A 14,297-nucleotide genomic window follows, 5' to 3' on the forward strand; every position below is an offset into this window, starting at 1 on the left:
AATCTTTTAAGAAAATATTATGGAAAATTGTTGAAGGATTTATGTCACATTTCTACTAGAAAAAGTAGTGTCTGTTAAAAAAAAATTAGGTGGGGAGGGGGGTGTAGAATAATAAAAAAAAAAAAAAAAGGAGGTAGCGAAACAAATATGCATCTTTCCTGGACTCTTTTCAGTGTGTTGCTGTTCTAACACTTGATCCCCCTCCATAGTTTGGACCCATGTGCTTATTCCCACCTATAATTTTCCCTTCCCTTTTCAGCAGGAGCTTATGGTCCTTTAGCAACTTGTAGACATTGTATTTTTTTTCCATTCTTTTGCTACAAACAGCTGAGAAGGCAACAAACTGTGGCTGTTGTGGTGTACCCGGCACTTGGCTGGGAGAGCAATTTTTTAATTGTTATGCTTCCACCTTATACTTCCTCCTTACACTTCTGTCTGGCATTCACTCTCCTGTTATGCTGTATTGTATTTTGTCATAAGCATCCTGTCATCCACAAGTGATATGAGCAGAGTGTGTGTGTGTAATATAAGAGTTGAAGCATCACCTCTTGGGCATTGTTATAACAGCCCAAATGGCTAGTGAACAATGTAATCTGAATATGGCTTTTCAACAGCATGTTCTCAGGTAATGTTTAGGGGAGTATTTATCAGTTTCTTATTGGAATCCATTTTCTATTGTTTAGTTGCTTAAGTAAACTAGAACAAACCAAGATTCTTGCTTGAAAAAGACAAGTCTAATCATTTGGTATATAAGCTGCTTTTTGGAAAAATGGTGACTTGCTTCAAAATGGCAAAAAAAAAAAAAATCTTGCTCAAGTGGCAGCACGACTACACAAAAATAACTATTATTATGGATTATGTTTAACTCAGGAATGGGTTGAATGAGGAAGAAGGTTTTTATTGTTATGACAGCTCAAACAATTTTCCAAACACCTTTTAGTCAAAGGTGAGAGAGGTGAAGAATGGCTCAGAGGGCTTCAGTAAGATGCTTAAGTGCTGCCTTAGTATGAAGAGCCTAGCTCCTTCCTGATGCTGGAATGTGGAAGATGCTAGAATTTTTCCTACTAGGGGTACACCCAAAATGCTTGCTTTGTGGGCTCTAGTTTTTAATTATTGCACCCTTTTTTCCCCTACCACACCACAGAAACTGAAGGAGAAGAGACCTTTTTTTTTGTTATTTTTCCTTTTTTATTCTTTTTCCATCCAGCAATTGCTGCTGCTGGATTGAAGAAATGGGGTCTGAGGAACAGGGTTGTTCTCTTGCCTATGATTAATCTAGGACTAGGTGCATGGTGTTCTCAAGGAGCAACTTGAAAATGATTGTTCTTAATTTCAGTGCTTAGCCATACTTCCAAATGTTAGATTGAAACTTGCCCATTTGGTTAATTTCACTGTAGCCTTGCTTAGAAAAGTAGTGGCAGCAGTCAGCAGTATTGAAGCCTATTGCTACATTGATTTATATTGGACTACATTTTGGTAGGTGATCTTTAAACCGTGAAGATTAAATGAAAGTTAAAATTCTGCAGTTGCTGCCCTTATTCTACAGTTCTCTTTTGGATAAGCTTGTCATGGTGAAGGTCCTCCCCCCCCTCTCCCCCCCCCCCCACACACACATTCCTTTGATACTACCATCCTGGCTAATTGTGGGATATGACAAGAGCTGGTCAGAAATTTTGAAACGGAAATGTTTATTCATTTTGCTTAATATATTCATTTGTAATGCCTTGAGAGAACTTTGTGGGGGTGGCACTCGCTATAGTGCGGGAAAAGTAATCCAAGGTAAGTCCTCACAGAAGACCTAGGTTTCCTGGGGACTACTCAATGGCAGGATCCCTGACTTAGGCCCCCTCTACATTTTACCTTTATTGTGCAATTAACTGAAACAAGCTACCTGTGCAAAGTAGCTGTCTCCTTGAAAACGTGCATTAACTTTATAGCTAGTTGCTATCAGCTTTAATTTGCAGGTGTAGCAAGGAGTATGTTGGGTGATAGCAGTCTGCTGAACCTCCGGCATCCCAGGGCGCATTACTCTACGTCCAGTGTAAGCTTTTCTGAAAAAGCTCTCCCAACTGGTCAGCAGTAGCAGGTGAAGCTGTTAATTGTCTTTCCCTCCTCTTGACAGCCTATCTATGCACATGTAGCTGTGCACATGGCACAATGTCTTCATCCTGCAAGGAAAGCAAGGTTGCAATTTGAATGATGCCTATAGGCATCCTTAGGGGCGGACCCACCAGGTAGATTTCTCTAGAGGTTTCATGTTCTCTACTGTGAAACTGGCTGCTTTAGCTCTAAGTGGAGCCACTGATTCTGAAATTCCAGAGAGCTGATCAATTACATTTTGAAGTTCTTGTCAATTTCATATCTCTTCCTAATATTTATGAAACTGGCAAGAATTCCAGTTTCCTCAATTTCCAGCATGCAAGAAAATAACAATCTTATGGGTTTTTTTAATCTGAAACCACATTTTAAATAAACTAGTTTTCTTGTGAATTGCTCCTCCCAAACTGTTTTTCCCCAGTCACGTGGTCACATGGAACCAAGTTGCTATTTAGATTTTTGTATAGAGAGAACTGTTAACTTGACTTTAGCTGAGACTGGATTTCATGCAGTTGTGTTGTTTCTGAGATGTGATTGTTTGATCCCAGCTGTTGAGGAGTTGGGTTCATAAAACTGCATTGACTTCCATCTTGTAGCTTGCCATCCTGTCTCTTTATACAAAATGTTATTAAAGAACCATGTGTTAACTCTTGTACCACATATTTACTGTGCATGAGGTTTTGTGGAATCTCTGAGTTCTTCATTACATAGCTCTTCTATGGCAGAGTCCTTCTTGTAACAGTTGGAGAACGCTTTAAATTATTTTCTCTCTGTGTGTTAGAAATCAGTTTCCCTCCATCCTCAAGGGTCTGAATACATTTGGGCAGCTCCTTTAAAAGTTAGGAGAATAAACATGACCTAGAGCAGTTTTGTCCTCCATACTGTGGTTAAGTGTTGACATCATGTTCTTTTGAAATTTCAACTCCTGGCAATTACACTTTTGTTTTTCAGTTCTTAATTCAGCTTGTGTAGAGGCCATACATGGTTGATAATGGGTAAAATATCTATTTAAATTCATATTTGTCAGAATGATGACAGTTTTCTAGAGTAACATTGGTTTGAATATAGGCTTATATAATAACTCTTTGCTTGCTTTCTGAGCTGGAAAGCTGGATAACATTTTTGAATGCATCTTGAAGAGGAGATGACTTCATTAGATTTAATGAGGTATGTTTTGGTGAGAGTGGGAGTGTGTTTGTAAAATAAAACCTTTTGTTTTCTGCTGTTACAGGACAGGAAAGGAAGGCCAACCCAGGGAATACTATACTTTGGACTCTATCTTGTTCCTGCTTAATAATGTGCACCTTTCACATCCTGTTTATGTTCGGCGTGCTGCAGTAAGTAAATCATGTGAAACTTAGTCTATTTTTTTTTAGTCTTAAATGTGTTTGAAGATTGCTTGGTAAGTGTGTTAGTATTTTCGAGAAGTTATGGTAGCACCTAAAAAATGTTATTAGAGTTCTATAGTCTGATTGTCTGATTGAACATACTTCAATACGATAGGTTATTTCCTGATAATTATTCAGCCACCACCAAGATATGACAGTTATTTTAATTGCTGTAAAAAAGTGACTTGCTAGTCAGCCTCTAGCATCTAACATTACCCTTTCTGCTCATCACCTATGTAAAAATGTTACTTAATTGTTGCAGCCTAGTGTTATATTAGGTACACAAGTATGTTCCATCATCTGCACTCCAAAAATTTACTTGCCTCTTGCATATATAGGAACATATCCTGTCTCTTCCCTTCCAGTCTCCTAGAAGTAATTTTACATCTCTGTTTGCTGCCCTTTAACACAGGGGTTGGCGTTAAACTCATTTAACTTAAGGACTTCTGGTTAGCTGTTGCAGACTGGGTCAGCACCCGCACCCTCTCCGGGAAAGATTTTGTTGTGTTGTCTTTACACCCTTAAGTAGGAGCTCTTTGGCATAATTAAATATCTGTAAGATGCTTTCCTTGTATTTAGCTTTCCTACAAACTTAAACAGTGACATTTGACAAGAACACGCTGTTCATTCGTTACTTTGTGCCTCATCTGAAGGGGCATCAGTAACTGAAGTACTCCCAAGTTGATTTGTAAAAGTTTAAATTCTCTTATTTAAAACTATCAAAACAGTGTCTTTTCCTGATGCTTGTTTCTTAAGCAGGTTTTATTTGGTATGGAGAACCAAACGAATATATAAGAAGGTGGCATTTAAAGCATGTTCTAAAGGCAGGTTTAACAGCTTAATTGTAATTCACTGTGTATGATATAATAGGGGAAATGCAAATATTTTTCACTCAAAATTTAAATGAATTGAGTTGGGTCCAATGAAAATCTAAGGTCAAATATATACTCTAGAGTATCAATATGTCTGTTTTTCCTTCACATTCAGTGTTAAACTACCCAATCCTAATGAGAAATCATATAGGTTGTTAAGCTAACTCTTAACTCGGTGATTCTTAACTGTAGAGTCCTGAGAACTTTTTATCAGTGCTGTAGGTCACCACACAATGTTAGCACTGTTAGGTGTCCAAACATGATTTGCAAGATGAACATGGGGATTTCAAAAGGAATCCATAGTATAAAAAGTATGCTGACCTGTTGGACTTCTTCAGAGTTCTGTCCAACAGAAGACTTGCTCTGTTTTTTCTTTAGTTAAAAAAGGGGGATGGGAACCAAGAATTGGTATTTTCCTTGGGGTGTCTTGAGTCAAAAAAGGGTTCAGAACCACTGACTTAATCCCTTAATGTGCTTCCATTTAAAAGTTTTAAAAACAGGTAGATTAGCTTTTTTTTCCATAGGTCCCTTGATATGCTGTATGCAAAGGGCTATAGAGTCATTCTTGCTCAGTTTGGCCAGATTTGAATATTTGACTGTGAATAACTCTAGACTCCTGGTCTGGGTAATCATCTGAGAGGTCTGATACCTGAGTTTTTGTCCCTGCTCCAATTAACGTTTTACACAAGTGAAGCAGCTTGCCTTGGGTAGATTGAGAACTCCCCCCAACTTATGCCATAACTTGGTTGGGTTCAGTCATTCTCCAGGCAGGTAGGATATGAGAGCCTAATCCACCCAAACAGAGAAGCTGTTGGTACCTCAGTCTGCCTTACCATAGCACACATCCTTACCACTGACTGGGCTCTTAAGTAGCAGGGGGCACTATTAGCGTATGTTTCTTTCTCAGTGGCTTTTTGGAAAGTGCCCTAGATCTTACCTCTTATTTAGATTTTTTTTTCAAATAAAAATGCTCATGATGAAAATGAAGTATTTTTATTTCACGTTAAGAAATATTTCCTCTCTCTTCCCCTGTTTTCCCCAGAGTGGTGAAAACTTTTTTTTTGGCTTGGGGGAGGGAGTAGTGGTGACAACTTTTGGGGCTAAGGAAAACTAAATTTTTCTACAGTATTTTTGGTAGGTAAAAAAAAAAAAGAAATCCAAGTTATACATGCAGTGAAATGTTCAATAATGTGTGTCCAGCAGAGTTTAATAATTATCTGGCACTTTATTTTATGGCATTTATAGAACATTCCTGTAGCGCTTACAACTCTGTATGACATGGCACCACTGGTTTTCTTTGTTTTGAAAGTGTTTGGGTGGGCTGGGGAAGAGACCTAATAACCTCTTGTTCTTGTCTAACATGCAGCTTGCTGTTTCATTGTGCAAGGAACCATGCCAGGAGAGAAGTCTTGCTTCTTTACTTTTTATGAACTAACTTGCTCCCTGATGATTTTACACAGTCTATCCATTTCATGTGCAAAATGCTTAAGTTGAAATATTTTTAACAAAATTGCCATCGATCCTTTTTTCTGACATAGGATCCCTGGGGCAAACAATGAGAGAAAAGACTTTGGATGTAGATTACAAATGTGTGGTTCTCTCTTGTCTTACATTGCCAGGAAGTTTCTCACAAATTGTTTGCACGTGATTCTAAAATTACTAGTAAGTTGTCATGTTCCCTCAGTCTTCAACAGGTATTTGTTACTAAACTGTAGAATAGCTTTTTAATCTTTGGGTTTTGTTTTAAGAGGCTTCACATTTAGCTTCATACATATCATGATATTTTTGCATTTGTACTGAGGTAGACCACTCTGGCCAGTATTTGCTCACCAATAATTGCAATTTTTTTTTTTCTTTCCCAGACTGAAAACATTCCTGTGGTACGAAGACCTGACAGGAAAGATCTGCTTGCATACCTAAATGGCGAAACATGTGAGCAAAGTTCTTTCTTTAATATAACTATATAGTGCATTTCATGGTCTCATATTTTAAAGCGTGTGGGAGGGTGTTAAATCTGATGATGGAACGGAATGAGTCCAGCCTGATCAAGTGATCTCCCAGATTTTCTTCCACCTCTTTGTTCTAAAGCTTCACTCAACACTGTCATTAGCAAGGATCTGCAGGAAAATGCAGATTTTTATCCTTTTAATGGAGAAAATCAGGGATGGAGAAAAATGCGGGAGACTGCAGGCTTCCCTGTGTGGGCTGCCAGAAGCCCAGCCTGCAGAGGACCGCTTGGGGCTGCGGGGAGTGGGACACAGGTCAGGGGGTGCCATGTGCATGCATGTGGCAGTGAGGTAGTGGTGGAGAGCAGTTCCTGCAGCTCCTTTCAGGTAAGTCTGAGAGAGGGAAGGGGGCACAGGTGATGTTGGGGCAGCGGGGAGCACAGATGATGTGCCGAGTGGGCATGTGTCCTCCAAGATGTCTGCACCCACAGCAGACCCCCAGGGCTGCAGTTGGCCTGGACCAGCTCTGGGCAGGAGTTGCCTCTGCAGCCCAGCGGGTGGGACCAGAATGGGAAGGAGTGCCACACCACCATGGCCACCAAAGTGAGGCACCCCCTGCCCACCTGGAAGCTTGAGGGGCACAATTCTGCACCACTGCTGCTACCATGACTCACCACGGTGGCATGGCATGCCCTTCTGTGATGGGTCCTGCCAGCCAGCTGGCGCCTCCTGCTTGGAGCTAGTCTGGCGTGGCTGCAGTCGCACGCTCTCCTGTGGGTGCAGAGATCTCAGGGGGGCACATGTTCCCCCCACCCCCTCTGCCACGTCACCTGTGCCCACACCTCTCTCACGCTGGGGGCTGTGGGTCGAGAGTGAGAGGCACCCGCAGGGCTAGGAGCAAGATGTCAGCATATCAGTGCTGCTCAGTGCCACAAAGCAGCGAGGGGAGTCTGGCCACAACCTGACCTGCATCCTGGTGAGCAAAGGGGGCAGAAAGAGCTCTGATTTTTTTCCATGATAAAAAACGAACAAAACAATGCCCTCCCCCCCCCCAAAAAAAAAACCCAAACCAAAACAACAACCCCAAACCCAAATAAAACAAAAACCCCAAATCAAGCATCAAAATATATATTTATAATTTATTTTGTTATAATGATTTAGGCACTGGTAGGCTTTCAAGTTGCTTTAAAATTGTAAAGATATCAATAAAACATTGTGTTCAATTAATATGTATGCATATACATATATGTGTATGGTGGCGTTCCATTTTAGTCACGGAAAAATGTGGGCTTTAATTGCAGAATTTGCAATTTATAAATGGAGAAAACCAGGATCCCTGATAGCAGTTGGGCCATTACACAAACCTTGACAACTGAGCTTACAACTTCTGATGTTCATGGTGCTGTGTTGGTTAGGAATGCACTGTGTATGTCGTCTTTAAAAAATAGACGACCCAGAAGAGCCTAATTAGTAGCTCTCCATTTGGTGTCATAGGTGTGTGGTATAAATGCTTCAGTGTACTAGAATATAATGCATTGCATGCCAGTTTGACTGGGTTTTTTTTCCCCTTGCTGTTTCTAAAATGGAGTTACACATAGACATAAAAGAGAAATACTTTAAAATATTTCGTATATCTGCAGGTAAAAGAAAGGTGTATATTGATTGTTTTTGAGTGCTGCATTTACTTTTTTTCTTGGAGTGTTTTGTGTTTTTTGTTTGTTTGTTTTTGTTGTACGTTGAGTTTGAAGCTCTCTGTTTTGAAGTGTATTTGTGGCCTGTGGAGCAGGTACAGCCACGGTGCCTGTAGGTCTCATTGGCTTAGGAGTGACTGGGGTCAGGGCTCAGAAAGGGCTGACTAGGGTCAGACTCCATGAAGGATCATAGCTGGAGACTGATGGGGATGGAGAGCCCATGCGTCTCAACTGGCTTAGGAGCAGGGCCATGGTGTAAGGCAGAGGTGGGCAAGTCTTTTGGGCAGAGGGCTTCTTACTGCGTTTTGGCAAGCCATTGAGGGCTGCATGACAGGCAGCCCAGGGCAGATAAATCATAATTTTCTAAATTTTTTAGAGGCCCCAGAGGCTGGATAGAATGGCCTGGTGGGCTGCATCTGGCCTGCAGGCCACATTTTGCCTACCCCTGGTCGAAGGAGAAGGCTTGGAGGGCCACAGCTGGAGACCAAGGGGGCCAGAAGCCCATAGCTCATAGCTGTGGTTATGATTTGATTAGTATATTTGACATCTATGAGGCATGGGTACGGTGGCGGGGTGGGGATGAAGCCCATGTAATTAGCTCCTAAGGTAATGAGCAGTGATGCTGGCACTCATGAGGAGATCTGACTTGGAAGCCCTGGGGTAGTTTCCTTTTTTTTTTTTGAAAATTATTTCATCAAGGCATGGCAGCCAAGGAGAAATGGAGATTGCCCAAGGAAAGGACATTGACAGGGGCTGAGGGGAACCCAGGGGCATCATTGGCACCCCTGGAGGGGGACTCTGTTACAAAAATACCTGTATATGTGTGCGTGCGTGTGTATAATAGGGCCCCTGTTTCACTTCAAATGAAACTTCAGTTTGATGTTTTACAAATTTAAATGAGCTAGCAGAGGTTTTTTTCTGGGTTATGGCATTGTGTGTATCTTCTCTTAGTGAACTTCAGATGCTTATATAAAACTTTGTTTGAATCTTAGCTACATCATCGAGCATAGACAGAAGTGCTCCACTTGAAATTGGCCTTCAGCGATCCACACAAGGTATGGTTTTAACTACTAAATAGCCTTGGCGTAAACTTTTATGAAAGTCTTTCAGTGTCCTACATATTTAACTACCTATTTTTTTTGTAGTTAAAAGAGCAGCTGATGAAATATTAGCAGAAGCAAAGAAACCAAGAATAGAGGTAATGAAAGTAATTTGTCCATCTGTGGGATAGTTATATTTTCTGTATCTGTTGATATTAGTAATTCAAAAGCAGTCTTTTCTGTAGGTAACTTCACAACATCAGTATAATTGGGAGTTTGTAGTCTGATGCTTAGTGAGAATTTCAGCTTTTGCTTTGGATTTCAATGTCAAAGTCTGTGGTTTGACATTCTTATATCTATGTGAGAGGAGAAATAATGCAGTATGCACCCTCCTTGATCATGCACATCTGGTCTGCTTAGATTGGAAATCTGGTGCTGCAAGATTGGAATTCAAATAGTATTTATGGGAAACTAGGAGAGAGTAGAGTTGAACATAATCCATTTCTAACATCTGCCCACTATAACTTTTTCTCCCATTCGTTATTTTGGAATATTATATTACATGTCAGTCTTCCATTCTTTATAAATGGTTCTTCCTTGTGCTTGGTTCACCTGCTGTTCTACTCTCTTGGAAACGATATATGGGATTTCAGTCCCCATATGTTGGTCTGAGGCTTAAGTATATCATTAAATTAATTGCTAAAATAGAATATATTCCTTTCAGCCATTTAGTTGGTAGTTGCCATGGTTGTGATTCTATGACAAGAACTGACTTTTTTTTTCCTCTCACGTCTTTGTCATTACAGCATTTGTTATGCACATGTCAGTGAAGTAGAATCTCAACATTTACTGAAGGAACTCTAGTCCTTGCATATATGCACATTTCCTTCATTTGCAGAATTTCATAGTGGCATCATTTGTACTATAAGGACAATAGAATCTGTAGAAAGTTTGCAAAGGCTTTACTCCTCTGGTACAAGGGTGGATATCAGTTGTGAGCTGACTTACAAGTTCCCTCCTACAGTACTCTGGATAGTTGTGATTCTGCTATGCTTCACTGAACTTGCAGATCTTATATGCACCTCTTCTGGTCAGGATCTGGAGAATTACTAGAGGTTGTTGTGAATGGCCATGAAAGATGTCTTGAGCAATCACAGTACAAAAGATTGAGCCCATAGGGCTCATGCACATATTTTTTCACGCTGCAACACACTGGAGATCTGGCATGTCAGAGGAGTTTCGATTAATAGAGGCTGCTTTGCATGCCAGTTGAAGCACACCGTGGTGCATCACTTGCAGTTGTAGAAGTGCAAAATGCACATCAGTGTGCAGAAAATGGCAGTGGTGCACTTTTGAACTAATGTGTTTTATTTCAGAACTGGACCACTGCAATTTTTTGCTCGCTGTTGCGCATTTTGCTCGCTGTTGCGCATAATTCTATTCATCACAGTGCCGGGTGCTTTTCAAAGCGTCTGGTGCTGTGGCATATGTAAGTGTAAAAATGCCCAGAAACTCCAGTAGAACCTGTTCAATCAGCTGTCCAAGTTTTCTGTCTGATATGTGGAATGTGGCTGGCTTTACCTAACTCCGTTATCACTAACTGCTTAAATGGATTCTTAAGTCTGTAGGCACCTAGATGCATCTTTGAACAAATTTGAAATTTTTTTTTCTGGGGGCCAAACTGACCTCAACTTGTTCTATATTGTCCCCCTGACCAAGGATCTGTGGTAAAATGGCATAAATCCGCATATACTGTCTCCTTTTACTACAGACCCCCCAGCCAAGTTCAGTCAGTCAGAGGATTTAGCTTTGTTGTTGGTCAACTTAAAATTAACGCTGCCACCTTTTTGAAAGGTGACCTGTAATTTTTTTTTTTTTTTTGGTTCATTTTGTTTTGGTAACTGAACTACCCACTACAGTTTTCAGGAATGAATTTTCAGTAATCTCTTGATCAGCCCCAATATTAGAATACAAAAGGAATTCTTTAGTCTCACAAGGCTGAACTTGACAGTTTCTGTAAAGTTAAATTTTATTTGCTTTATTAAAGAAAAGAGAAATTCTACAGAAGTTGCTTTATTAATAAATATTACTGTTGCTATTAGGATGAAGAGTGTGTGCGTCTTGACAAGGAGCGACTGGCTGCTCGGTTGGAGGGGCATAAAGAAGGTATTGTGCAGACAGAGCAGATTAGGTAAGAACTTATTGCATTCATGGGGTAATTGTTAACGTAAGTGATTCTGGGTGCTTTTGTGTGAAGCAGAAGGTAATCAAGATACAAAAGTCCCTTTTTTCCCCTAAGCTTCTTTAGACTAAGGCTTTAAAAGTTTGGAACTACAGTTGGGGCAACCCTAGTTAGTGGACCAAAACTTGTATAATGGTCTGTTTAATTACTACCAGAGGATGTCAGAATTGCACACTTAAGTATGTTCTGGTTTTTTTAAATAAAAAACAGGCTAGAGAATGGGCTTAGTAAGGCTGTGGACTCAAACTAAGTAGTCTTCCTCAGACTTCTTGCATGAAAGTCACTTTAATTCCTTTCTCAATGCCCATCTCTGAACTGGGGATAACCCTTTCTATTCTGGTGCTATGTAAAGAAGCTTACTTGTTTGAGAGGTACTCGGATACAGCAGAGTGTCATACTGAGCACCACCCAAAGTAGAATAAACAGTTTCTTTTAGGGGAAAAATGCAGTTTTCCTATCAAATATAACTCTCTTCCAAAGAGTAAACAATGTGGTAAAGACCCTGACTGTCATAATGCCAGCTATGATATACCACTGTCTGGGTGGCCTCAGAGCCCGAAGCCTTTCCCTACAGTTTGGCTGTTGTTCAGGAAATATTCTAGATGCAAAATCTAGTCTAACTTTCATTTGTTGGTGACATTATTGGCCACATCAGCCAAAAAGCTGATTGCCAATAATGTCAATTTTCCTTTTACTGGTGTCGATACAACATGGACTGATGTATTGGTGCACCTCTAGTATAGGGTGCTTACCCCTAGTTTGCAAAATAAAGGGGCCTGCCATTTCTGAAAAAATGGCATTCTTGTAGTTGTCATAAGCCCTGAATTTGGCTGCAGGACCAGGGTTAAGGTAGTCTTGGCAATGACACCTGACAGCACCTTTTGGCAGGAGCATCCTGCCAGGACCTTGCCACTTCCCCCATTCCTGCCCCTCCCTTTACTAAGCGCCCTGGGCTTGTCTGCCGCTGTGCCGCTTATGGAATCAGTCACATCGGCCAACATCATCAGCAAGCTCAGCTGTGTCCCATCTGGCCTCATGGACTTGTACATGTCTAGCTTTTCTAAATAGTCCCTAACCTGTTCTTTGACCACCCCCAGCCTAAAACTACCTTATAACTTAAATCCCTTTGGTATTCTCATTAGTCAAACTCACTGCTCATATGCATTTGCTGTTTATAGTTGATTCCTCCAGGTTATCTAGTTGATGTCCCTTCTTTTCCCCCAGACTTTGGGGCACCGTGCCTGACTTGATGTTCTGAACCTGACACTCCTCTCTGTATGTCATGTTTAAATGACATTCCTACCCAGCTCTGTTTTCCATTATTTTTCTCATCCTATTCAAGAAAACAAGAAAAACTTCATCCTTTGTCTGGGCAGACGAGGTTCTTTGGGTAAATCTGATATTATTAGAGCAACTAGTTGGTCCATTGGTCTAATAAAAGATATCAGATTTACCGAAAGAACCTTGTCTACCTATAGAACAGTATGTCACATACAAATAATACAAATTATCATAGCTTCCTATTAGATGCTGATAGGACTATTTAAGTAAAACATTAAGGTAATTAGCCCAGTTTTGGGGAAATGTCCATGCATGTGTAAGCAGTGCAGTACTTCCCCTTTCCCTGGGGAAAAAGTACTCACCACTTGGTCACTGTGCAAGTGCTTTCTTAGCCATGTTAACTGTAATTGTAAAAAAGAAAAAATGATTAATGTCTACATCCATAATATGCTTTTTGGCTCACTCCTTTGTACGTATGCTGGTGGCAGATCCACTATATGTGCTTAAAGGCAAACTAATAATGAAAAGATTCCTCATTTCTACATCTGACACTTGTTAATATATTTCCCTTTCTCTCTTTTTTTTTTTTCCCTACCCCCCAAATTATATTATGCTACTGAAGTTCAAGCTGTGCCTGAAGCTCTGATAGCCTCAGAGCAGTGAGAATTTGCAAATGCATTCATCTTGTACTTTTTGACTAATTTTTATGGGTATGAAATCACCTGCAGTTTTAGAAGGTCATCTTCAGTATTAAAAGGTGTCTGTATGTATGCCTGTTCGGATATTTAAATATGGGAAACCAAAAAAGTCTTAAGTAGGTTAGTTTCAGAAATATTAATCACATGTTCATTGATTAAAATGCAGATTGGGTTAGGTACCCAAGTGTGTGCCTAACCTGGAGTTCATTTTATTATGCAATTCACCTTGACAAGGGTAGTATACTATATTCTTATGTGTTTATTACATAAGTGCAGCTTTCCATTCATAAAATTATTTTGACTTGATTTGAATTATTATTCCATTCATAAAATATATTTGCATAAAATTAATTTAACACAAGACCAGCCCCAGTTTGTTATATATTGTAAGAAGTAGATTGTCTACATACAGGTAAGGGCATAAAGTACTTAATATATAACATTTCTGCTATCTCCACTGTATACTTTGTAACATTCTGACTAATTGAACCTAATTGTACTTTCTTTTACTGTGTCAGAGAAGCCTTGAAAGTGAGAGGAGCAAATCTGTTTCACAACTGTTATCCTTCTACTTCTAAGGTTTCTTATAGCAATTTGGACAGGGATGATTAGAAGCTCTGAAGATAAAGGGCACACTAGTCAGGTTTAAGGCTGCCAGGAGCATAGCATGTCATGAGAACTGCTTACAATGTTGGTGCTGTGTTATTAGCAGCTGTAAAAGTGACTAGAGCCCCTTACTTTCAACGTGTCTAATCATCCCTGTCCAGATTGTTAGAACCCTTGAAAATGGCAGGGGAAACACTTATGAAACTGATGAGTTTCCCTTACTTTCAAGAGCAGCCCCAAAACTGACTATTAAAAAGCCCTCCACAAGCAGGGGAGCTAATCAGTCAACTGCTAATAGCCCTGGTAGTATGGTGGTATGCTATCAACAAACTGACTTCTAAAAGCATAGTCTTTTTCAGTCCCGAAGTTATGTATCTGAAATGGTGGAGTTGGCCGTTAGGCAGTGAAGTTTCATTTTATTCTTATTGAAATGGTC

At 40.2% G+C, this 14,297-nt stretch overlaps 1 protein-coding gene across 1 annotated transcript in view; it reads left to right on the forward strand.

Moving 5' to 3' along the window:
- The window catches only part of CDC73 (cell division cycle 73), a 160,597-nt gene that overhangs the window by 6,107 nt on the left and 140,193 nt on the right, over positions 1 to 14,297 (forward strand). Inside the window, exons 2-6 of the mRNA XM_090048497.1 lie at positions 3,329 to 3,434; positions 6,220 to 6,289; positions 8,987 to 9,049; positions 9,140 to 9,192; positions 11,137 to 11,225. Of these exons, the coding sequence (XP_089904623.1) occupies positions 3,329 to 3,434; positions 6,220 to 6,289; positions 8,987 to 9,049; positions 9,140 to 9,192; positions 11,137 to 11,225 (381 nt within the window). The remainder of the gene's footprint in view (positions 1 to 3,328; positions 3,435 to 6,219; positions 6,290 to 8,986; positions 9,050 to 9,139; positions 9,193 to 11,136; positions 11,226 to 14,297) is intronic.

The sequence above is a fragment of the Crocodylus siamensis genome, chromosome 5 (assembly GCF_052110815.1).
Source record: "Crocodylus siamensis isolate JL-2025a chromosome 5, ASM5211081v1, whole genome shotgun sequence".
NCBI lineage: Eukaryota > Metazoa > Chordata > Crocodylia > Crocodylidae > Crocodylus > Crocodylus siamensis.